Raw genomic sequence first — 22615 nt, 5'->3', positions numbered from 1 at the left:
GTGAAAGCTGCTACCTCCCCCTCCCTCTGCAACTCCACAGAGGAGAAACAAAAAAACCTGAGGATTCCTGAGTAGAGATAATGGTCGGGGGAAAGTTGCTCACTAATGGGCAAAACAGACTCAAAGTGGGGATAGTACTTAAATTTATTCCTTACAGGATAAAAACCAAAGAGTGAGAAATAAAAGAGTCTTAAAAACACCTTCCTCCCACCCCTCCTTCCTTCTCAGCTCTCCCTCCTCCCCCTCCCAGCAGTGCAGGGGGACGGGGAAGGGGGTTGCAGTCAGGTGTTGTTTGAGTCCATCCCTCGGGCAGCAGCTCTTCCCACCCTGCTGTCCCGTGGGTCCCTCCTCCATGGGGTCAGTCCTTCAGGGAGGAGCTGACCCGGCGTGGGTCCCCCACAGGGGCCACGAGTCCTACTGGGAAAAACCTGCTCCAGCCTGGGCTTCCCTCTGCACAGGCTGCAGGTCCCTGCCAGGACCTGCTCCATCCTGGGCCTACCCCAGGGTCACAGCCTCCTTCCTGCATCCCCCTGCTCCAGCGTGGGAGCCTCCAGGGGCTGCAGGGGGGTCTCTGCACCCCAATGATGCTCCCCCAGGGGTGCGGGGCCTGGAGCACCTCCTGCCCCTCTTTCTGCACCGCCCTTGGGGTCTGCATTGCTGTTCCCACGTTCCCAATCCGCTCTTCCCTGGCTGCAATTCCTTCTGTCCTTAAATCTGTTACCCCAAAGCTGTTCCTGTTGCTCCTGATGGGCTCGGCCTTGGCCAGCGGCAGCAAGTCCGTCCTGGAGCAGCTGGCATTGGTTCCACGGGGCAGGGGAAGCTTCTGGCAGCTTCCAACAGAAGCCACCCCTGGAGCCCCTCCGCTACCAAAACCCACCCACAGAAACTCACTGACACCCAGTGACTTCCACTTGCCCCAGGATGGTCCCAGTTCCCATCACTGTGATCCCAGTCACTCCCAGTTCATGTCAGTTGCCTCCAGCATGCACCCTGTCTCTCCTATTTACTCCCAGTTGCTTCCAACATGATCCCAGTTGCTCCAAGTATGTTCCCAGTTTGTTTCCAGCATGGCCCCACTGGCTCCCAGTTCCCCCCTCCGTTGTTCCAGTTGCTTCCAGTTTGATCCTGGTCCCTTACAGTCACTCCCACTATGATCCCAGTCACTCCCAGTCACTCCCATTTGGATCCCAGTTGCCCCCAACGTGGTCCCAGTTGCTCCCAGCCCCCTCCAGGATGGTTCCTTTCCCTCTCAGGGACTCCCAGTCTGAGTCCAGGATGGCCCCAGGTACTGTCAGTCTCTGCCTGGACAATGCCATTTGCCCCTGCATGGTCCCAGTTGATCCCAGTATGATCCCAGTATGAGTCCAGTCACCACCAGTATGATCCCAGGAACTTCCAGACACTTCCAGAACAAATACAGTTTGATCCCACTCATCCCCATTATGGCTGCAGTCCCTCCCACACACTCCCAGTATTATTGCAGTCACTCCCAGTAAGACCCCAGTAGGGGCCCTGCTGCTCCCAGTATGATCCCAGTTGCCCCCAGCAGGCTTCCAGTTGCTCCCCTTCACCCCTGCTCTGGTTCCAGTCACTCCCAGAATGATCCCAGTCAATCCCAGGCACTCCCAGTATATCCCAGTTGCTTCCAGCATGCTCCCAGTCAGTCCCAGTATGATCCTAGTCTCTCCTAGTAGGATCCAAGTTACCCCCTGTATGATCCCTCTTGCTCCCACTCACCCCACTATAGTTCCAGTCTCTCCCAGCTGACCTCAGTCTGCTCCCAGTTATTCCAAGTATGCTCCCCATCAGTCCCAGTATTATCCCAGTCACTCCTGGTATCACCCACTATATCCCAGTTGCCCCCAGTGTGGCCCCACTCACTCCCAGTTCCTCCCAGTAGCTTCCAGCATGATTCCAGTTGCTCACAGTCACTCCCAGTCACTCCCAGTGTGGTCCTAGTTGCTCCCAGTATGATCCCAGTCACTTCCAGCGTGATCCCACTTGCTCCCAGTATATCCCAGTTGAGCAAACATGGTTCCAACTGCCCTCAGAACGCTCCCAGCCACTCCCAGTTTGACCCCAGCCACCTTCACTGTGGGCCCAGTTGCTCCCAGTATGATCCCAGTTGTGCCCAGCATGGTTCCAGTTGCTCCCAGTGGTATCCTACTAGCTCCCAGTTGCCCCTAGCATAGAACCAGCTGCTTCCAATATTACCTTAGTCTGAGCCCAGTACGATCCCAGTAACATCCAGACACTTCCAGTACAAAGCCAGTTTATCCCACTCATCCCCAGTATGGCTGCAGTCCCTCTCACACACTCCCAGTATTATTGCAGTCACTCCCAGTATGATCCCAGTATAACCCCAGTAGGGGACCAGGTGCTCCCAGTATGGTCCCAGTTGCCCCAGTTCTGGTCCCGCTGGGTCCAGTCCAGCTCTGGGTGTATCCCAGTGTCCCCCATGTCCCCCCACCCCGCTGTCACCCCCTTTTCTCTCCCCACAGAGCTCCTGAGCCGGCGGCAGCCGCAGCCCCTCCCCGGGGCCTCGGGCACAGCCTGGATCCCCCAGTCCATCCCTACCTGGAGTTTGGGGGGGTCGTGTGTACCCCCCGGCCCTGCTTTTGTTCTCACAGCAGCCGCCTGCTCCCAGTGCTCCCAGTAAAGCTTCCCAGTTCTCTGGAGTACTGCTTAGTGGGGGATATTGTGGGGGGTATTGGAGGGGGGTTTGAAAATCCTGGGAATGGGAAGGGTTTGGGCAACGTCAGCCCCCAAAATCCCACGTATCCAGGGCACCACAAAGCCAAACTCCAGCAATTCGGGCCCCCTTAAAAACCACCTTTGACCCCCCAAGCCGCCGGCAGTCAGCCCAAGCAGCAGCCAATGGGAGCGAGCGAAGCTGGCGCGTCATCAGTTGCTCGGCAGACCCGGCCAAAACTGAGCCCTCACCGAGCTCAGTCAACCAGAGAACGCCCTCCACTCGATTTTGGGGGCCCGTCGGAGCTCCGGGACCACCGGATCGCCGTGTTTTGGTTCAGCAGAGCTGCGGGACCCCTGGACGCCCATTTACGGGCTCCCTTGAGCTCCCACCTGCCCCGCACCCCACGGACCCTCCAGAATCCCCCACCCCCGGGGCTGCAGCGGCCGGAACGGCCCTCAGCCAATCAGAAAACGTCGACGCGGATTTTGACCAATCAGAGCGCGTGTTGCTGATGACTCATCAGTTGCCGGGAAGGCCTGACGCAAAACGAGCTCCCAACTTTACCCTCAGCCAATCAGAGCGCGCCCAAAACAGCCCAAAAACGGCTTCATCCGGCTACTTTTGGGTTGTCAGCACCTGCCCGGCGCTGGGGATGGAGCGTGTGAGGGGAACTGAGGCCGTACTGGTGGTACTGGTGGTGCTGGGAGACCCCTGGCTGCGGGCGAGGAGCTCTCGGGTGAGCCGGGGGGGTGGGGGGCGGGAGGGAAGGGGGGAAATTGGAAAGAAAAGAGGGGGTGGAAGCCTCAAAAGTGAGTGTGAGGGGGGTTGGAACCCCCGGAATTAGTGGGAGGGAAGTGGGAGCCCCAAACTGAGGGCGAGGGGGTCTGGAGATTGGGAGGATGGTGGGAAAGGGGTAGGAGAGGGGGAGAATAGGGGTCTGAGAGCAGGAAGAGGGGTGCCATGGGGGTCCCTCGGTGTCCCCCATCACTGAACCCCTGCAGCGGTTCCCTGAGGTTCTGGGGGTGGGGTCGGATCCGCACTGGAGGAGTCCCCAACCCTCCTGTCCATCCCCGGGGGCTGATGGGGGGGTTCCCCCCCAGCCAAGAGCCAGTGCTGCGGGGGCCGTGGGGCAGAGGGGGGTGGGAAAGAGGGGTCCGGGGTGGCCCCCTGAGCTGCCGACCTGCTGTGTGGGATTGCGGGATAATGGGGGGGGAGGGGCGGGGTAGCCCCTGACCCGTGTCCTGCACACACAGGGGTGTTCCAGGAGTTGATAAAGCACGAGTGTCGCTTCATCAGTGGCACCGAGCAGGTGAGGTTCGTGGACAGGTACATCTACAACCGGCAGCAGTACGCCCACTTCGACAGCGATGTGGGGGTCTTTGTGGGGGACACTCCGTATGGGGAGTTCCAGGCCAGGCACTGGAACAGCCAACAGGACGCACTGGGGAACAAACGGGCTGCGGAGAACTGGTTCTACTGGAAAAGCTACGAGGTGTCCACCCCGTTCATTGTGAACCCCAGAGGTGAGCGCGGGGCAGAGCGGGTCCCTTTGGGAACGGGAACGACCCTGGAGAACCTCAAACCCTCCCTGGGAATCACCCCTGATCCCTCAGCCCTCCCTGTGCCTAATCCCGTGGCCTTTTGCCCCCTCCCAGTTCCTCCAAGTCCACCCCAGTCTCTCCCAGTGCCCCCCACTCCATCCTAGTCTCTCCCAGTGCTCCACAACGTCTCCACCCCACTGGTGCCACCCAGCTCCCACCCTTCAGTCAATCAGAGTATGTCTCCTCGATGACTCCTCAGTTGCCAGGCGGACCCGCAGGGCAGAGTTCTCTCTCCAGGACTCAGCCTCCCAGTCCCGCTCGGGTCCTTCCCAGTCCATCCCAGTCCTTCTAGTCATTCCCAGTCCTTCCCAGACCCTCTCACTCCGCTCCCAGACCCTCTCAGTCCATTCCCAGTCGTTCTCAGTTCAATCTCACATCTCCCAACTCTCTCCCCAGTGCCCCCCCCCAGCCCATTCCCTTCTACCCAAGTTTATTCTCAGTCCCTCCCACTGCCATCCCAGTCCCTTCCAGTGTCATCCAAACGCCTACCAATGCGCTACAAACCCTCTCCCTTCTCTGCCAGTGCTCCCCAGCTCATCCCAGTGTCTCCCCCGTCTCTCCCAGTGTCCCCCAGCGTGTCCATCTCGCTGGTGCCGTCGAGCTCCCAGTCCAGCCCCAGCCCCTGCTCTGCTCCGTGATGGATTTCTACCCTGCCCGGTGCAGGTGAGGTGGTTCCAGGATGGGCAGGAGCTGCCGGAGCACGTGGTGGCCACCAACGTGGTCCCCAATGGGGACTGGACCTACCAGGTGCTGGTGATGCTGGAAATCCCCCCCCGGTGCGGGGTCACCTACACCTGCCAGGTGGAGCATGTCAGCCTGGAGCACCCCCTCAGCCGGCACTGGGGTACGGCCCGGCCCCCCCAGCATGGGGGGACACTGGCAGGGGGGCCAGGGATCTGGGGGAGCACTGGGGACACTGGTAGGCACTTTGGGGGGCAATGGAGAGGCTGAGGAGGAGGTTGAGGGGCCCTGGAAGGGCTGAGAGGGGCTTTGGGGAGTCGTGGGGGTGACTGGGAGGGAGTTTGGGGGAGCCTGGGAGGGATGGGAGGGAGGCTGGGGGAGGCTTGGAGTGACTGGGAGGGGGTTGGGGAAGTGCTGAGGTGGCTGGAAAGGGACTGGGAGGGGTTCTGGGCTGTCCTGGGGGTGATGGGAGGGGGATTGGAGGCTCCTAAAGGGGATGGGAGGGGCTTTGTGGGATCCTGGAGGGGCTGGGAAGGGACAGGCAGGAGGTTTCAGGGGGTGCTGGGTGGGCTGGCGGAGACCAGGATGGGGTTTTCGGGAGGTCCCAGGTGGTCTCTGAGAGGTTTTGGGGGTCCTGACCTCCCCCCCAGCTCCCCCCAGAGATGCCACAGGACACCGTCCGCAGCAAGATCCTGGTGGGGGTCGGGGGCTTTGTGTTGGGTTTTGTCTTCCTGGCGGTGGGGCTCGGCTTCTACCTGCAGGAGAAGGTAAAGGGGGGTCCCCGGGGGTCGTGTCCCCCCTTCCCCAGACCGTGTGTTCCCCCCTGCCCCCCAGCCTCTGTCACCCCCTTTTCTCTCCCCACAGGGCTCCTGAGCCAGCAGTGGCCGCAGCCTCTCCCCGTGGCCTTGGACCCAGCTGGGATCCCCCAATCCATCCCCACCTGGAATTTGGGGGGGTCGTGTGTCCCCCCCGGCCCTGCTTTTGCTTTCACAGCAGCCGCCTGCTCCCAGTGCTCCCAGTAAAGCTTCCCAGTTCTCTGCACTCCTGCTTATTGGGGGATATTGGGGGGGGCTCCGAAAATCCTGGGAACGGGGGGTTTGGGCAACGTCAGCCTCCAAAATCCCACGTATCCAGGGCACCACAAAGCCAAACTCCAGCAATCCGGAACCCCAAACCCACCTTGGATCCCCCAAGCCACGGGCAGAGTCAGCCCAAGCAGTAGCAGCCAATGGGAGCAATCGCAGCTGTTGCGTCCTTAGTTGCTGGGCAGACCCGGCCCAAACTGAGCCTTCACCGAGATCAGCCAATCAGAGAACGCTCTCCACTGGGTTTTGGGAACACGTCGAGCTCTGGGACAGCCGGATCGCCGTTTTCGGGATCAGGAAAGCTGCGGGACCCCTGGACGCCCATTTGTGGGTTGCCCTGAGCTCCTACCTGCCCCGCACCCCACGGATCCCCCAGAATCCCCCACCCCCCGGGGCTGCTGCATCCCCCAAAGGCCCTCAGCTAATCATAGAGCACCGACGCGGACTGTGGCTAATCAGAGCGCGCCTCGCTGATGACTCATCAGTTGCCGGGAGGATGCGATGCAAAACGGGCCCCAAGTTTGCGCTCAGCCAATCAGAGTGCGTCCAAAACAGCCCCAAAACGGCCCCGCCCGGCTGGTCTTGCGGTGTCAGCACCTGCCCGGCGCTGGTGATGGAACGTGGGCTGGGAGCTGGGGCCGTACTGGTGGTACTGGTGGTGCTGGGAGCCCCCCCGGCTACGGACGAGGAGCTCTCGGGTGAGCGGGGGGGATGGGGGGAAAGGGGAGAGAAAAGAGGGGGTGGGAACCCCAAAAGTGAGTGCAAGGGAGGTTGGAACGCCAGGAATTAGTGGGAGGGGGGTGGGAGCCCCAAAGTGAGCAACGTGGGGGTCTGGGGATTGGGGGGACAGTGGGAAAGGGGTGGGAGAGGGGGAAAAGAGGGGTGGGAGAGCAGGAAGAAGGGTGCAATGGGGGTCCCTCGGTGTCCCCCATCACTAAAGCCCTGCAGCGGTTCCCTGGGGCTGTGGGGTAGGGTCAGATTTGCACTGGAGGAGTCCCCAACCCCCCTGTCCATCCCCAGGGGCTAATGGGGGGGTTCCCCCCCAGCCAAGAGCCGGTGCTGTGGTGGCCGTGGGGCAGACGGGGGGTGGGAAAGCGGGTCTGGGATGGCCCTCTGTGCTCCCAACCTGCTGTGCGGGGATAGAGGATGATGGGGGGAGTGGGGACGGGGTACCTCCTGACCCATGTCCTGCACACACAGGGGTGTTCCAGTTTCTAGCAAAGTCTGAGTGTCACTTCATCAACGGCACGGAGCGGGTGAGGTTCGTGCGGAGGCTTTTCTACAACCGGCAGCAGTTCTCCCACTTCGACAGCGATGTGGGGGTCTATGTGGGGGACACCCCGTTTGGAGAGGAGGTGGCCTGGTACTGCAACAGCCGACAGGAATGGATGGAGTACCAACGGGCTGAGGTGGACAGGGTCTGCCGGCACAACTACAAGGTGTCCACCCCGTTCCTTGTGAACCGCAGAGGTGAGTGCGGGGCAGAGCGGGTCCCCTCGGGAATTCCCCTGCCCCGGGAACGACCTTGGAGCCTCTGAAACCCTCCCTGGGAATCACCCCAGACCCCTCAGCCCTCCCTGTGCCCGTCCTCGTGGCCTTGTGCCCCCTCCCATTGCCCCCGAATCCATCCCAGTCTCCTATTGCCCCTTATTCCGTTGCTATCCATTCTAGTTTCTCCCAGTGATCCCCAGTCTATCCCAGTCTCTCCCAGTGCCCCCCCGCCACATCTCCGCCTCGCTACGGCACCGCTCTCCCTCCCCTCAGCCAATCAGAGCGCGTCTCTGATGACTCATCAGTTGCCGGGCAGACCCGAGCGCAGAGTTCCTTCTCCAGGACTCAGCCTCCCAGTCCCGCTCGGGCCCTTCCCAGTCCATCCCAGTCCTTCCCAGTCCCTCCCAATCATTCCCATTACCTCTCACTCCACACCCAGACCGTCTCATTCCATTCCCAGTGGTTCTGAGTTCCTTCCCACATCTCCCAACTCTCTCCCCAGTGATCCTCCTGGCCCTTCCCCTTCTACACCAGTCCATTCCCAGTCCCTCCCACTGCCATCCCAGTCCCTTCCACTGCCATCCCAGTCCCTCCCAGTGCCATCCAAACGCCTACCCATGTCCTACAAGCCCTCTACCCTCTCTCCCCAGTGCCCCCCAGCGCCCCCCAGCTCAGCCCAGTGTCTCCCCCGTCTCTCCCAGTGCCCCCCAGCGTGTCCATCTCACTGGTGCCGTTGAGCTCTCAGCCCGGCCCCGGCCGCCTGCTCTGCTCCGTGATGGATTTCTACCCTGCCCGGTGCAGGTGAGGTGGTTCCAGGATGGGCAGGAGCTGCCAGAGCACGTGGTGGCCACCGACGTGGTCCCCAACGGGGACTGGACCTACCAGGTGCTGGTGATGCTGGAAATCCCCCCCCGGCGCGGGGTCACCTACACCTGCCAGGTGGAGCATGTCAGCCTGGAGCACCCCCTCAGCCGGCACTGGGGTACGGCCCGCCCCCCCCAGCACCGGCCCAGGGATGGATCGGGAATGTGTCCCTCACGTGTCACCTCATTCTGAGGGAACCTGCACTCCAACGGGGCACCCAATGCACCTCAAGAGGTACCGAGACTCCCCTAAACCCTGTAAAAGTGGTGGTGGGAGTGGAGTGGGACCACCCAAAAGTGGACGGGAGTGCGGAGCGACTGAAGAATGGCGGATGATGGGAAAGGGGTGGGAGTGGTCAGAAGGGTGGGGGAAAGGAAGATGTGCAAACACACTCCTTTTTTTCCCCTTTCCCTCCGTCTCCCCCTTCCCGCATCTGGGGGGGCTCCCAGCGCCACCAGTACCACCAGTACGGCCCCAGCTCCCCACACACGCTCCATCCTCAGCGCCAGGCAGGTGCTGACACCCCAAAAACAGCCGGACAAAGCCGTTTGTGGTCTGTTTTGGGCGCGCTCTGATTGACTGAGAGTAAACTTGGGAGCTCGTTTAGCGCCGTAACATTCTGGCAACCGATGAGTCATCAGCGAGGCGCACTCTGATTGGCTAAAGGATGTTCAGGGCGCTGCAGCCCCGGGGGTGGGGGGTTTTGGGGGGTCTGTGGGGTGCGGGGCAGGTGGGAGCTCAGGGCAACCCACAAATAGGCATCCAGGGGTTCCACAGCTCTGCTGAACCCAAAAACAGCCATCCGGCTGTCCCGGAGCTCCGACGGGCCCCCAAAACCGAGTGGAGCGCGTTCTCTGGTTGGCTGATCTCGGTGAGGGCTCAGTTTTGGCCGGGTCTGCCCAACAACTGATGACGCGCCAGCTGCGCTCGCTCCCATTGGCTGCTACTGCTTGGGCTGACTCTGCCAGCGGCTTGGGGGGTCCAAGGTGGGTTTTGGGGGGTCCCGAATTGCTGGAGTTTGGCTTTGTGGTGCCCTGGATACGTGGGATTTTGGGGGGCTGACGTTGCCCAAACCCCCCTTGTTTGCAGGATTTTCGGAGCCCCCCTCCAATATCCCCCAACAATCAGACGTACAGAGAACTGGGAGCACTGGGAACAGCAGGAAGTTGGTGTGAGAGCAAAAGCAGGGCCAGAGGGGACACACGAACCCCTTAAACTGCAGGCGGGGATGGACTGGGGGGGTCCCGGCTGGGCCCGAGGCCACGGGGAGGGGCTGCGGCCACTGCTGGTTCAGGAGCTCTGTGGGGAGAGAAAAAGAGGTGAGAGCAGGCTGGGGAGGGCAGGGGGGGCACACACGGTCTGAGGAAGGGGGGACACGACCCCCGGGGACCCCCCTTTACCTTCTCCTGCAGGTAGAAGCCGAGCCCCAGTGCCAGGAAGATGAAACCCAACACGAAGCCCCCGACCCCCACCAGGATCTTGCTGTGAACGGTGTCCTGTGGCATCTCTGGGGGGAGCCGGGGGGATCAGGACCCCCAAAACCTCCCAGAGGTCAGCCCCTCGGGGATCCCCCAGGCTCCTCCCATCCCATTTAGGACCCTCCAACCCCCCTCCCATCACCCCCGGTAGCCCCCTGAACCCCTCCCAGTCTCTTTTAAGCCCTCCCATCACCTCCCCAACCCCCTCCCAGTCACCCCAAACCCCCTCTCAGCCTCCCTCCCATCTCTCCCAGGTTCCCCGAAAATTCCCTCCCAGTCACCCCCAACAATCCCCACAGCCCCTCTCAGCCCTCCAAAGACCCCCCAAGCTCAGCCTCAGCCTCTCCATTGCCCCCTAAAGTGCCTTCCTGTGTCCCCAGTGCCCCTCCAGACCCCTGGCCCCCCTACCAGTGTCCCCCCGGTGCTGGGGGGGCCGGGCCGTACCCCAGTGCCGGCTGAGGGGGTGCTCCAGGCTGACGTGCTCCACCTGGCAGGTGTAGGTGACCCCGCGCCGGGGGGGGATTTCCAGCATCACCAGCACCTGGTAGGTCCAGTCCCCGTTGGGGACCACGTCGGTGGCCACCACGTGCTCCGGCAGCTCCTGCCCATCCTGGAACCACCTCACCTGCACCGGCGCAGGGTAGAAATCCATCACGGAGCAGAGCAGGCGGCCAGGGCCGGGCTGGGAGCTCGATGGCACCAGCGAGACGGACACGCTGGGGGGCACTGGGAGAGACGGGGGAGACACTGGGCTGAGCTGGGGTGCACTGGGAGAGAGGGTACAGGGCTTGTACGACATTGGAAGGGGTTTGGGTGGCACTGGGAGGGACTGGGAGAATGGGACTGGGTGAGGGTGGCAGTGGGGGAGAGTTGGGAGATGTGGGAGTGAACTGAGAAGGACTGGGAATGGATTTAGAGGGTCTGGGAGTGGAGTGAGAGGGACTGGGAATGACTAGGAGGGACTGGAACGCACTGGGATAAACTGGGAAGGACCCGAGCGGGACTGGGAGGCTGAGTCCTAGAGAGAGAACTCTGCGCTCCGGGTCTGCTCGGCAACTAATGAGTCATCCTATAGACGCACTCTGATTTGCTGAAGGCAGGGAGAGCGGTGGCAGCAGCGGGGTGGAGACGCGGGGGGCATTGGGAGAGACTGGGATGGACTAGGGACATTGGAAAGGAATGGGATGGATTGCAATGGAATGGGGGGCACTGGGAGAGACTGGGATGGACTCGGGGGTATAGGAAGAGGCTGGGATGGACTGGGGGGCACTGGGATGAGCACAGGGAGGGCTGAGGGGTCTGGGGTGATTCCCAGGGAGGGTTTTAGGGGCTCCAGGGTCGTTCCCGGGGCAGGGGAATTCCCAAAGGGACCCACTCTACCCCGTGCTCACCTCTGCGGTTCACAAGGAACGGGGTGAACACCTTGTAGTTGTGCCGGCAGAGCCTGTCCACCTCAGCCCGTTTGTACTCCAGCACGTCCTGTTGGCTGTTCCAGTGCCTGGCCTGGAACTCCCCATATCGGGTGTCCCCCACATAGATGCCCACATCGCTGTCGAAGTGGGCGTACTGCTGCCGGTTGTAGATGTACTTCTCCACGTACCTCACCTGCTCGGTGCCATTGATGAAGTAACACTCGATCTTTCCCATCTCCTGGAACACCCCTGTGTGTGCAGGACACGTCCCCCCATCATTCCCCAGGCCCCTACAGCAGGTTAGGAGCTCAGAGGGCCACCCCGGACCCCCCTTTCCCACCCCCTCTCTGCCCCACGGCCGCCACAGCACCGGCTCTTGGCTGGGGGGGAACCCCCCCCGATCAGCCCCCCGGGGATGGACAGCGGGTTGGGGACCCCCCAGTGTGGATCCGACCCCACCCCCAGAGCCCCAGGGAACCGCTGCAGGGTTCCAGTGATGGGGAACACCAAAGGACCCCCCATGGCACCCCTCTTCCTGCTCTCCCACCCCCTTTTCCCACCCCTTTCCCACCATCCCCCCAATCCCCAGACCCCCCCGTGCTCACTATGGGGCTCCCACCCCCTCCCACTAATTCCGGGGGTTCCAAACCCCCTCGCACTCACTTTTGGGGCTCCCACCCCCTCTTTTCTCTCTTCTTTTCCCTTTCCCACCCCCACCCCCCGCTCACCCGAGAGATCCTCGCCCGCAGCCGGGGGGGCTCCCAGCGCCACCAGTACCACCAGTACGGCCCCAGCTCCCCACACACGCTCCATCCTCAGCGCCGGGCAGGTGCTGACACCCCAAAACCAGCCGGGCGGGGCCGTTTTTGGGCTGTTTTGGGTGCGCTCTGATTGGCTGAGCGCAAACTTGGGCCCGTTTTGCGGCGCGTCCTCCAGACAACTGATGAGTCATCAGAGAGGCGCACTCTGATTGGCCACAGTCCGAGTCGGAGCTTTCTGATTGGCTAAAGGGTGTTCGGGGCGCTGCAGCCCCGGGGGTGGGGGGTTCTGGGGGGTCCGTGGGGTGCGGGGCAGGTGCGGGAGCTCAGGGCAACCCACAAATGGGCGTCCAGGGGTCCCGCATCTCTGCTCGACCCCAAAACTGCGATCCGACTGTCCCGGAGCTCCGACGGGCCCCCAAAACCGAGTGGAGGGCGTTCTCTGATTGGCTGAGCTCGGTGAAGGCTCAGATCTGCCAAGCAACTGATGACGCATCAGCTTCGCTCGTTCCCATTGGCTGCTGCTGCTGCTGCTGGCCCTGCCCTCGGCTTGAGGGGTCCAAGGTGGGTTTTGGGGTTTCCCGGATTCCTGCGATTTGGCTTTGTGGTGCCCTGGCTACATGGGATTTTAGGGGGGCTGAGTTGCCCAAACCCCCACTTTCCCAGGATTTTTGGAGCCACCCTCCACTGCCCCCAAGTGAGCAGGAGTGCAGAGAACTGGGAAGCTTTACTGGGAGCACTGGGAACAGCAGGCGGCTGGTAGGAGAACAAAAGCAGGGCCGGGGGGACACATGACCCCCCAGACTGCGGGTGGGGATGGACTGGGGGGTCCAGGCTGGGCCCGAGGCCACAGGGAGGGGCTGCGGCTGCCGCCGGCTCAGGAGCTCTGTGGGGAGAGAAAAGGGGGTGACAGCGGGCTGGGGGTCGGGGAAGACACCGGGATACACCCAGAGCTGGACTGGATCCAGCGGGATCAGAATTGAGGCAACTGGGATCATACTGGGAGCAGCTGGGCCCCTACTGGAGCCATACTGGGATCAGACTAGGATCATACTGAGAGCATCTGGTTCCATGCTTAGGATCCCACTGGGAGGAACTGGGAGCAATTGGGACCATGCTGGGCCCAACTGGGATCATCTTGGGAGCAACTGGGCCCACAGTGAAGGTGGCTGGGGTCATACTGGGAGTGACTGGGAGCATTCTGAGGGCAGTTGGGACCACGTTGGCACAACTGGGATATACTGTAGGTGACTGGGATCATACTGGGAGTGACTAGGACCACACTAGGGGATGACTGAGAGTGGCTGTGAGCAACTGGGATCATGCTGGAAGCTACTGGGAGCAACTGGGAGTGAGTGGGACCACACTGGGGGCAATGTGGGATATACTGGGAGAGACCAGGAGTGACTGGGAGCATACTGGGACTGACTGGGAGCAGGCTGAAGTCGACTGGGAGAGACTGGGAGTGACAGAGATCCTACTGGGAGGGACTGGAACTGTAGTGGGTGAGTGGGAGCAAGTGGGACCCTGCTGGGGTCAAATGGCTTTATACTGGGAGTGACAGGGAATGTCTGGGTTCATCCTGGCTGTGACTGCCACCATAGAGGGTGTCACTGGGATCCTACTGGAGTCATACTGGGAGGGACTGTAACTACAGTGGGATGACTGGGAGCAACTGGGACTGTGCAGGGAGTAACTTGGATCCTACTAAGAGAGACTGGGATCATACTGGGACTGACTTGGAGCATGTGGGAGGCAACTGGGATATACTGGGAATGGCTGGGAGTGACTGGGATCATTCTGGGAGTGACTAGAACCATAGTAGGGCTGAAGGGGAGCAACTGGAACCATGCTGGGGGCAACTGGGATCATAGTGGGAGCAGCTGGGCTCCCACGGGGGTCCTGTTGGGGTCTTACTGGGAGTGACTGCAATAATACTGGGAGTGTGTGGGAGGGACTGCAGCCATACTGGGGATGAGTGGGATCAAACTGGATTCGTACTGGAAGTGTTTGGAAGTTCCTGGGGTCATACTGGGGATGACTGGACTCATACCGGGATCATACTGGGATAAACTGGGAGCATGCAGGGGGCAAATGGCATCGTGAAGTGCCTGAATGTGCCTGGGGCCATCCTGGGCTCAGACTGGAAGTCCCTGAGAGGGAAAGGAACCATCCTGGGGGTGCTGGGAGCAACTGAGACCACCTTGGGGGCAACTTGGCTCCACTTGGGAGTGACTGGGAGTGACTGGGACCATAGTGGGAGTGACCAGCACCATACTGGAATCATAGTGGGAGTGACTGTAAGGCACCAGGATCAAACTGGGAGTGAGTGGAACTATGCAGGGGGGAACTGGGAGCCAGTGAGGCTGTGCTGGAAGCCAAGTGGGAACATACTTGGAGCAACTGGGATCATGCTGGAAGCAACTGGGAGTAACTGGGAGTGACAGGGTGCATGCTGGAGGCAACTGTCCTCTGGAAACTGGCATGAAGTGGGAGTGACTGGGATCACACTGATGGGAACTGGGACCATCCTGGGGCAAGTGGAAGTCACTGGGTGTCAGGGGTTTCTGTGGGTGGGTTTTGGTAGCTCCAGGGGTGGCTTCTGTTGGAAGCTGCCAGAAGCTTCCCCTGCCCCGTGGAGCCAATGCCAGCTGCTCCAGGACGGACTTGCTGCCTCTGGCCAAGGCCGAGCCCATCAGGAGCAACAGGAACAGCTCTGGGATAACAGATTTAGGGACAGAAGGAATTGCAGCCAGGGAAGAGCAGAGTGGGAATGTGGGAACAGCAATGCAGACCCCAAGGGCGGTGCAGAAGGAGGGGCAGGAGGTGCTCCAGGCACAAGAGCTGAGGCCCAGCAGCCCGTGGGGGAGCATCAGGGTGCAGAGACCCCCCTGCAGCCCCTGGAGGAGCCCATGCTGGAGCAGGGGGATGCAGAAAGAGGCTGTGACTCCAGGGCAGGCCCAGGATGGAGCAGGTCCTGGCAGGGACGTGCAGCCTGTGCAGAGGGAAGCCCAGGCTGGAGCAGGTTTTTCCCGGGCAGGACTCGTGGCCCCTTTGGGGGACCCATGCCGGGTCAGCTCATCCTTGAAGGACTGACCCCATGGAGGAGGGACCCACAGGACAGCAGGGTGGGAAGAGCTGCTGCCCGAGGGATGGACTCACTGGAGAGGTCCATCCAGGACTGTCTCCCGTGGGAGGGACCCCCACGGCAACAGGGGAAGACTCAGAACTGTGGCCCTGTTGTAGCTGTGGTGGAGACCAAAGTAACGGTGGTGTCCCCCTGCAGACTATGGAGGACCAAAGGGGTGCAGAGACCCCCTGCACCCCAGGAAAGAGTAACCCACAGGACAGGAGGTTGGGAAGAGATTCTACCCGAGGGATGGACTCAAACAACACCTGACTGCAACCCCCTTCCCCGTCCCCCTGCACTGCCGGGAGGGGGAGGAGGGAGAGCTGAGAAGGAAGGAGGGGTGGGGAGAAGGTGTTTTTATTTCTCACTCTTTGGCTTTTATCCTGTTAGGAATACAATTAAGTACTATCCCTACTTTGAGTCTGTTTTGCCCATTAGTGAGTAACTTTCCCCTGACCATTATGCCTACTCAGGAATCCTCAGGTTTTTTTGTTTCTCCTCTGTGGAGTTGCAGAGGGAGGGGGAGGTAGCAGCTTTAAGTGGGTGTTTGAAATCCAGACAGGGTCAGCCCACTACACCAACCCATGTGCTTGAGGTCCTTTTGTGATGTCACAGCCCATCCTCTCCATTCCGGAATAGCCCTTGGCAACCAAAGAACCAACACCCTACAACCCCAAAGTCAAGTCCCACCCGTGTACCATAGGCCCTTTTGTGATATCACATTCCTCTGCACTCCAGAATGGTCTCTGGCAACCAAAAAACCAACTCTGCACCCCAGAGTGCAGCCCAACCCATGTGCCATGGGCTCCATTGTGATTTCACACCTGTCCTCTCCATTCTAGAATAGCCCCTGGAAACCAAAGAACCAATGTCACAGAATGTCACAGGGCAGCCCCACCCATCTACCATGGGACTCTTTGTGAAGTCACGGCCTTTCCCCCAGGAAAGAAAGCCTGTAACCTTCGGGTTTCAGGTGCAGTTGGTGGGCCACCCTGGGCACTCCATGGGCAGCAAGAGCTTTCTGTCCTGGCACCTTTTGTCTGGCAGGAATCTTTGTCCAGATTCCAATTTGGCAATCGGACTGACAATTCCAGCGCGGTGCTCCTGCAAGAGAACGACAGCCCTGTCCTTCAGGAAAGAAACCCCTTACCCTCGGTCTCTGTTCCTCTTCCTTCAAATACAACCTACAGGGCAGCTTTCTGCCATCTCTTCTCTTGGGAATTGTGAAGATAGACCCGCTTCTATGTTTAACACCTCAGGAAAAACCACCCTGTTAACACCTTTCCCAACCTTCCCCATCCTTTCCAAAAGTGAGATGTGGAAAGAACAAGTGCCCTTGTCCCTGGCTGTGCTACTGTGCTGAGAGTCTCTTCCCTCCAGCTCTGCACACAGACACTGCCCTGCAGCTCCAGAGAAGGGCTGAAAAAGCATCTTCAACACAGAAATCAGGGCAGGTGTATCAGGGATTGTTGATATTTTTTGGTCTGTGTTTGGCCCAGCCACCTGCAAAAGTTTTTGTTCTTTACCTGCCAAGTTCACTGATAAACAGGAGCTTCGTCCTTGGAGAGAGAGTTCCTTGTATAAACTGTTTTAATTGGTGCTCTGTGATCGGCTGGTTGTCTGTAGGGGACATTTGAAGGAAAAACTGAACAGGAGAGGATGAAGCAAAGCCCCCAGACCCAAATAGATCAAACCCCTTGAGTGAAACAGCGCAAGTGCGAGGGGAATCCCCATGTTCTCCCGCATGGCTGAAGGGGTGCACTCACAGAACGGGGGAGGGATCGAGGGCCTCTGGCTGGGCGGTGCTGCCACACCGGCCCAGGGAGACGTTGTGGGGACGGAAGAACGACACAACGACCTCGGGATCAATAAGTGCGTTCGATTTATTGTCTATAAGCTGTCATTTTTATAAGGCACTTAATAAGCTCATACATATTGAAAAAGCCAAGCTCATGATTGGTTAATCTTTAAAACTGCTTACATTTGTGCATAGCTATGTCTACAATTTAACTCTTCTTCCCTATCTGCAGTACAAGGTCTTTCTTTTGATTCTTATTCTGCTGCATGATCAAGGAGACAACTCCCAAAGAGCATTCCATCTCTCAGTGGATACATTTCTCAGTGACCCTTATCTGCTAACCATTCCTGAGCTATGCTGCTCAGTGACAAACCCTCCACACTTCCCCCGTTTTCTTTTAGCAAGCTCGTATTTGCATGTTGAAGCATAGCGTTCAGGAAGCGAGTAATACAATTTTGAATGCAAGCAAAAATACAAGGCAGAAGAAACAACAGAACTAAAATGAAAAGTACAACAGGCACCATTTGTTTAAGACAGTCTTTGAGCCATCCAGTACTTCCCCAGGGTGCAAACCAGTCGCCTAAACTAGAAGAGCCCACTTTTATGTGATGCAATCGTTGTTGAATTTCTTGAAGTTTTTGGTGGATACTGAGAGAGTGGTCAGACAGGTTCATGCAGCACATTCCATCAAATTCCTGGCAGCCGTGGCCATGTGCTAAAAGCAAGAAATCAATTGCTGCTTGGTCTTGTAAGACAGCATGCCGAATACTGTCCACATCAGTCTCTAGGTCATACAAGACCCTAGAGGTAGAATTGAACTGTTTAACGGCCCAGCAAGCTAGCTTGCTGAGTTCTCGCCAATTAGCAGCAGCCATAGCACCAGGTACAAAAAAGGACAGAGCTATTGTTTCAGCCCGAGAAGTAAGTTTGACATTGTCATCACAGTCTTGCAGATACCAATATGGTAGACAGTAAATGGCATTTATTAGCTTGTAACACGACCTTTTATAACATTTTAGCTACATTGTCACTTCCGTCTGCTTACGCTATCACCTAAGTTACTATTGGCTATCGGGCATCGGAGGGGGGTGATCCCTGGCCTTCCATACATTCCAAAATCTTCCGAGTGCCAGACCCTGTCTGCCCACATTTCCCCCCTCTCCATGCCGTATAAAGCAGGCTGTAATCTAAGGAGTGCAAAATGCTGTCATAGAGGTCACAGAGGTCAAAAGTTTTTAAGGCTCAACAAGTGGCTCAAAGAAAGCTTCGAGAGGTAGAGAGGAGTGTCTTAACACTGAGGTACAGAATTGTGAGTCAGTGTAAAACTATGCAGAACTACATTGGTCTAAGGCACTATTTACAGCATTTGTCGCTCTTTGACCACCATGATGTTGATGGATTTCAATGGCTGGTTAAGTGAGTGGCCTGCACGGGCTGGCTCTACCTGGGAAAGTGCCAGGATCAGTATCACCTGATGATAGACCTCACTGCTTTCTTTCACGGTGGCTGTCTCGAGGCCGTCTGGGCTTTGTCTGCGCCGAGCTCGCAGGGTTGGACGGGATGTTGGTCGGCGTGTCGTCTCCCTCTGGTACTGGGCTTCCGATGACCCAATCCTGCAAGTAAAAGCTCGCAGTTTTCATTAGTTTTATTCTGCTGAGGCTGTGCGAATAGCTTCTAGCACGGATGTCTAATGTGGCGCATACCATCTGCTTGGAAAGTGTCAGACTCAGAGGTGTTTCATGCCTCGTAGCTGCAAGCTGGAACTATACAGTGGATGATTTGCCCCGGCTATTGATGCTAGCTGTTTTGTACAATTATCCTCCCACTCCTGTTCGAAAACAATCATGCCTGCCTCATCGAAAATCATTCTACAGGTTTGCTTAATGTCAAATGCAAGTAGATCGTCCCCTCCAAAAAGACCGTCTATAAGAGTGGAAACCATGGCAGAATTAAGCCCTTTGTCTGCTATAGCCTTGGTAATAGCTTGAACCCAATCAGCACATGCAGTTCTAATTGCCTTCCAGTCGGTAAGAGGGGTTAGTTCTTTCTGTGGCTTCAAGTCAGTCGCGTGCTGCTCGCCTCTCTCTCGCCGCTGACCTTGTAACTCCCGGGGGAGCGTGGAAGCGCCTGGCTCAGAGTCCGAGCCGGACTGACAGGGCACTTCCGGTTTACACTGTCTCTTGGACGGGCTACGGCCCCGCCCCTCCCCCTTGTGGGCGTGTGACTGTCCGCCCCGCCTCTCTCTCGGGCACACAGACCGCTCCCTCCCCCTGCGCTCGCCCCGCCCCCTGGTTGGGGCATGGGACCTACCTTAGCCTTTTTTCAAGCGCCCACCATGACTGACAATACCCTCCGACTCCCCCTCCTCCTCCGGACTCGAGCTATCTGTTTCACTCGTGCTATCTCCTCCGCCTGAACTCTCATTTTCACTTACACATTTCTCAGTGACACTTACACATTTCTCAGTGACCCTTATCTGCTAACCATTCTTGAGCTATGCTGCTCAGTGACACATCCTCCACAAGACGTCACCGGCTCATTGGATAAAAATGCAGGTGGCTCGTGCTGGGGGCTCTCAAGCTTCACAAAAGGACAACGTTGCCTTTTGTGGAGACGCCGCTATCTTTGTGAGCCTGCTGACCCTCCGAGGATGCAGCCCCCTCTATGGGGATTTCTGGTTATCCTGGGGTCGGTAAGACAACCTCGTAAAACACACCTGAGTGAGTGGGGGTTTCCTTGAGGGCTTAGTTCACTCCTCTCCTTTCCTGTCTCTCAGGTTCATGTTTACTTAGCCACTTTCTTTAATAAATATTGGGTTTTATGTTGAGCTCTCAGCAGTGTCTTGGTTTTCAATCTCGGCATCCTTTCGAACTCACCCTGTTACAGGGACTCAGACTGACAATTCCAGCGAATGTATTCTGACTCCAATAAAATGCATTTCTACCCAGGAAGGAAAGCATTTACCCTCCATCTCTCCTGTGCAACTGGTGAGCCACTCTTGGCACTCTATGCACACATAGAGCTTCCTGTGCTGGGACCTTTTGTCTGGGAGGAATCTTCATTCTTAGTCCATTTGGGGGATCAGACTTGTGGAGTGCTGAGCTGAAAAAAGACACACTATGGACAAACCTTACTAATTGGTCTCAGTTAGGCCTGCCCCTGACATAGCCAGAAGCCTCTTTGCAGGCAGTGGAAAGATACAGGAGCAGTGATAACAGACTACAGGAATGTAAACAAAGAGAAACCTGTGACAAAAATAAGGAGGAGTTTTAGGAGAAAAACAATGTCTTCATATCATGTGGACATTTGTATGCAGCCAATACAAAGTGTGTTTAGTGATGCACATTCAGTTCGTGGGTTGCAGCAAATAACCAATAGTTTGAAAGTGATCACGCGCCAGGGGGCAGGAAAGTATATGAGAGGTTGGGTTATGTAAATAAAGCAGAACATTTGCGTAAATCATCCTGATTTGTGTGCAGTTTCTTCTGGAAGCTCCTCCGCCAACATCCACGTTATATCACAGCTGTCCCTTTGTTGTCACCAGTCCCCTGCGACATCACTTCTCCCCACTGATGTCACTGATGTCCTTGTGATGTCACCTCTGTCCATTGTGTTGTAATCCCTGTCCCCTGTGATGTCCCCCTATGATCCCATAGCCCTGTGACATCATGGCTTTCCCTTTGTGGTCACCAGTCCCATGTGATGTCATTGGTCCCCAGTGATGTCACTGCTGTCCCTGTGATGTCACCAGTGTCACCAATTTTGTCACTGGTGTCTCTGCTATGTCACTCCTGTCCGTGTGAAGTCACTGATGTCCCCTGTGATGTCACCAATGTCCTTGGGAGATCACAGCTGCCCCTTTGTTTTCACCAGTCTTCTGTGATGTCACTGGTACAGAATGATGTCACTGCTGTCCCTGTAATGTCACCACTGTCCCCTGTGATGTCACCAATGTCCCCCATGATATCACTGGTGTCTCTGTGTTGTTTTCCAGGTCCCCTGTGATGTCACCGATGTCCCTGTGACATCATGGCTTTCCCTTTGTTGTCACCAGTCCCCAGGGATATTTCTGGTCCCCAATGACACCATTGCTGTCTCTGTGATGTCACCACTGTCCTCAATGGTAGCACCATGTCCCCATTATGTCACTGATGTCCCTGTGATGTCACTGATGCCCCTGTGACATCACGGCTTTCCATTTGTTGACAGTAATCACCTATGACTTCACAGGTTCCTCTGTGATGTCACCACTGTCCCCTGTGATGTCACCAATGTCCACACTGATAACACTGGTGTCTCTGTTTTGTCACCGCCACCTCCTGTAATGTCACCAATTTCCCTGTGACATCACGGCTTTCCCATTGCTGTAAGCAGTCCCCTGTGATGTCACTGGTCTCAAGTGATGTCAATGCTGTCCCAGCAGTGCCACCATGTCCCTGTGATGTCACCAGACACTTTTCATGTCACCACTTTCCCTGTGAAATCACTGCTGTCCCTCTGTTGTCACTCTGATGTCACTGGTCCCCAATGAGGTCCCTGCTGTCTCTGTGATGTCACCACTGTCCCCTGGGATGTCGCCAGTGTCCTCTGTGATGGTACCAATGCCCCCGATGGTGTCATTGGTTTCTCTGTGATGTCACCAGTGTCCCCTGTGATGTCACTGATAGCCCTGTGACATCATGTCTTTCCCTTTGTTGTCAACAGTCCCCTGTGAGGCCACTGGTCCTCAGTGATGTCAGTAATGTCCCGATGATGTCACCACTATCCCCTGTAATGCCACCAGTGTAACCAGTAATGTCAGTGGTGTCTCTGTGATGTCACACCTGGCCTTGTTATGTCACCACTGTCCCCTATGATGTCACAGGTGTCACTGATGATGTCACTGGTGTCTCTGTGATGTTACCCCTGGCCTTGTGCAGTCACTGATGTCCCCTGTGATGTCACTGATGTTCTCTGTGATGTAAGCAATCTCCCTGTGACATCACGGCTGTCCCTTTATTGTCTACACTCCCATGTGATGTCACTGATCCCCAGTGATGTCACCCATATCCCTGTGATGTCATCGATGTCCCCAGTGATGTCACTGGTGTCTGTGATATCACCCCTGTCTTTGTGAAGTCACCGATGACCCCACTGATGTCACCCATGTCCCTGGAATGTCACCTCTATCCCCTTTGATGTCACCACTGACACCGATAATGTCACTGGTGTCTCTAATGTCACCCTTGGCATTGTGAAGTCATCGATGTCCCCTGTGATGTCAACAATGTCCCCTATGATGTCCTGCTGTCTGTCTGATTTCACCACTGTGCCGAGCCGTGGCACCATGTCCCAGTCATGTCACCGATGTCAGTGATGTCCCTGTGACATCATGGTTGTCGCTTTCTTGTCAACAGTCCCCTGTGAGGTCACTGATGTCCCTGTGAAGTCACCACTATCCCCTGTCATGCCACCAGTGTCACCAATAATGTCACCGGTGTCACTGTGATGTCACATCTGGCCTTGTGATGTCACCGATGTCCCCTGTCATGTCACAGGTTTCCCTGTGACACCACGGCTGTCCCTTTGTGGTCAGCAGTCCCCTGTGATGTCATTGGTCACCAGTGATGTCACTGCTTTCTC

At 57.6% G+C, this 22615-nt stretch overlaps 1 protein-coding gene and 2 pseudogenes across 1 annotated transcript; 2 read left to right on the top strand and 1 right to left on the bottom strand.

The window, feature by feature from the left end:
* The first annotated feature begins 2848 nt into the window (after positions 1-2848).
* Positions 2849-5882, top strand: LOC126643297 (class II histocompatibility antigen, B-L beta chain-like; annotated as a pseudogene).
* A 793-nt stretch (positions 5883-6675) lies between these two features.
* On the top strand, positions 6676-9592 carry LOC126643299 (class II histocompatibility antigen, B-L beta chain-like; annotated as a pseudogene).
* On the bottom strand, positions 9315-12143 carry LOC126643298 (class II histocompatibility antigen, B-L beta chain-like). The gene is made up of 5 exons (XM_050321535.1): positions 12036-12143; positions 11287-11556; positions 10340-10621; positions 9818-9924; positions 9315-9716 (listed from the first exon to the last, which is right to left on the bottom strand). The coding sequence occupies exons 1-5, from the start codon at positions 12118-12120 to the stop codon at positions 9708-9710; spliced, it is 753 nt and encodes a 250-aa protein (XP_050177492.1). The 5' UTR covers positions 12121-12143; the 3' UTR covers positions 9315-9707.
* Positions 12144-22615: the final 10472 nt, after the last annotated feature.

Source organism: Myiozetetes cayanensis, unplaced genomic scaffold, assembly GCF_022539395.1.
Source record: "Myiozetetes cayanensis isolate MyiCay16 unplaced genomic scaffold, myiCay2020 scf263, whole genome shotgun sequence".
NCBI lineage: Eukaryota > Metazoa > Chordata > Aves > Passeriformes > Tyrannidae > Myiozetetes > Myiozetetes cayanensis.
This window is presented reverse-complemented; position numbering and strand designations above follow the sequence as displayed.

What these genes read in the sequence shown, in the direction of transcription:
- LOC126643298 (XM_050321535.1), bottom strand. Translation starts at nt 12,120, where the DNA reads ATGGAGCGTGTGTGGGGAGCTGGGGCCGTACTGGTGGTACTGGTGGCG. An exon ending in TGCGGGCGAGGATCTCTCGG is followed by an intron (nt 11,557 to 12,035) that starts GTGAGCGGGGGG and finishes CTGCACACACAG; the next exon opens with GGGTGTTCCAGGAGATGGGA. An exon ending in GTTCCTTGTGAACCGCAGAG is followed by an intron (nt 10,622 to 11,286) that starts GTGAGCACGGGG and finishes CGTCTCTCCCAG; the next exon opens with TGCCCCCCAGCGTGTCCGTC.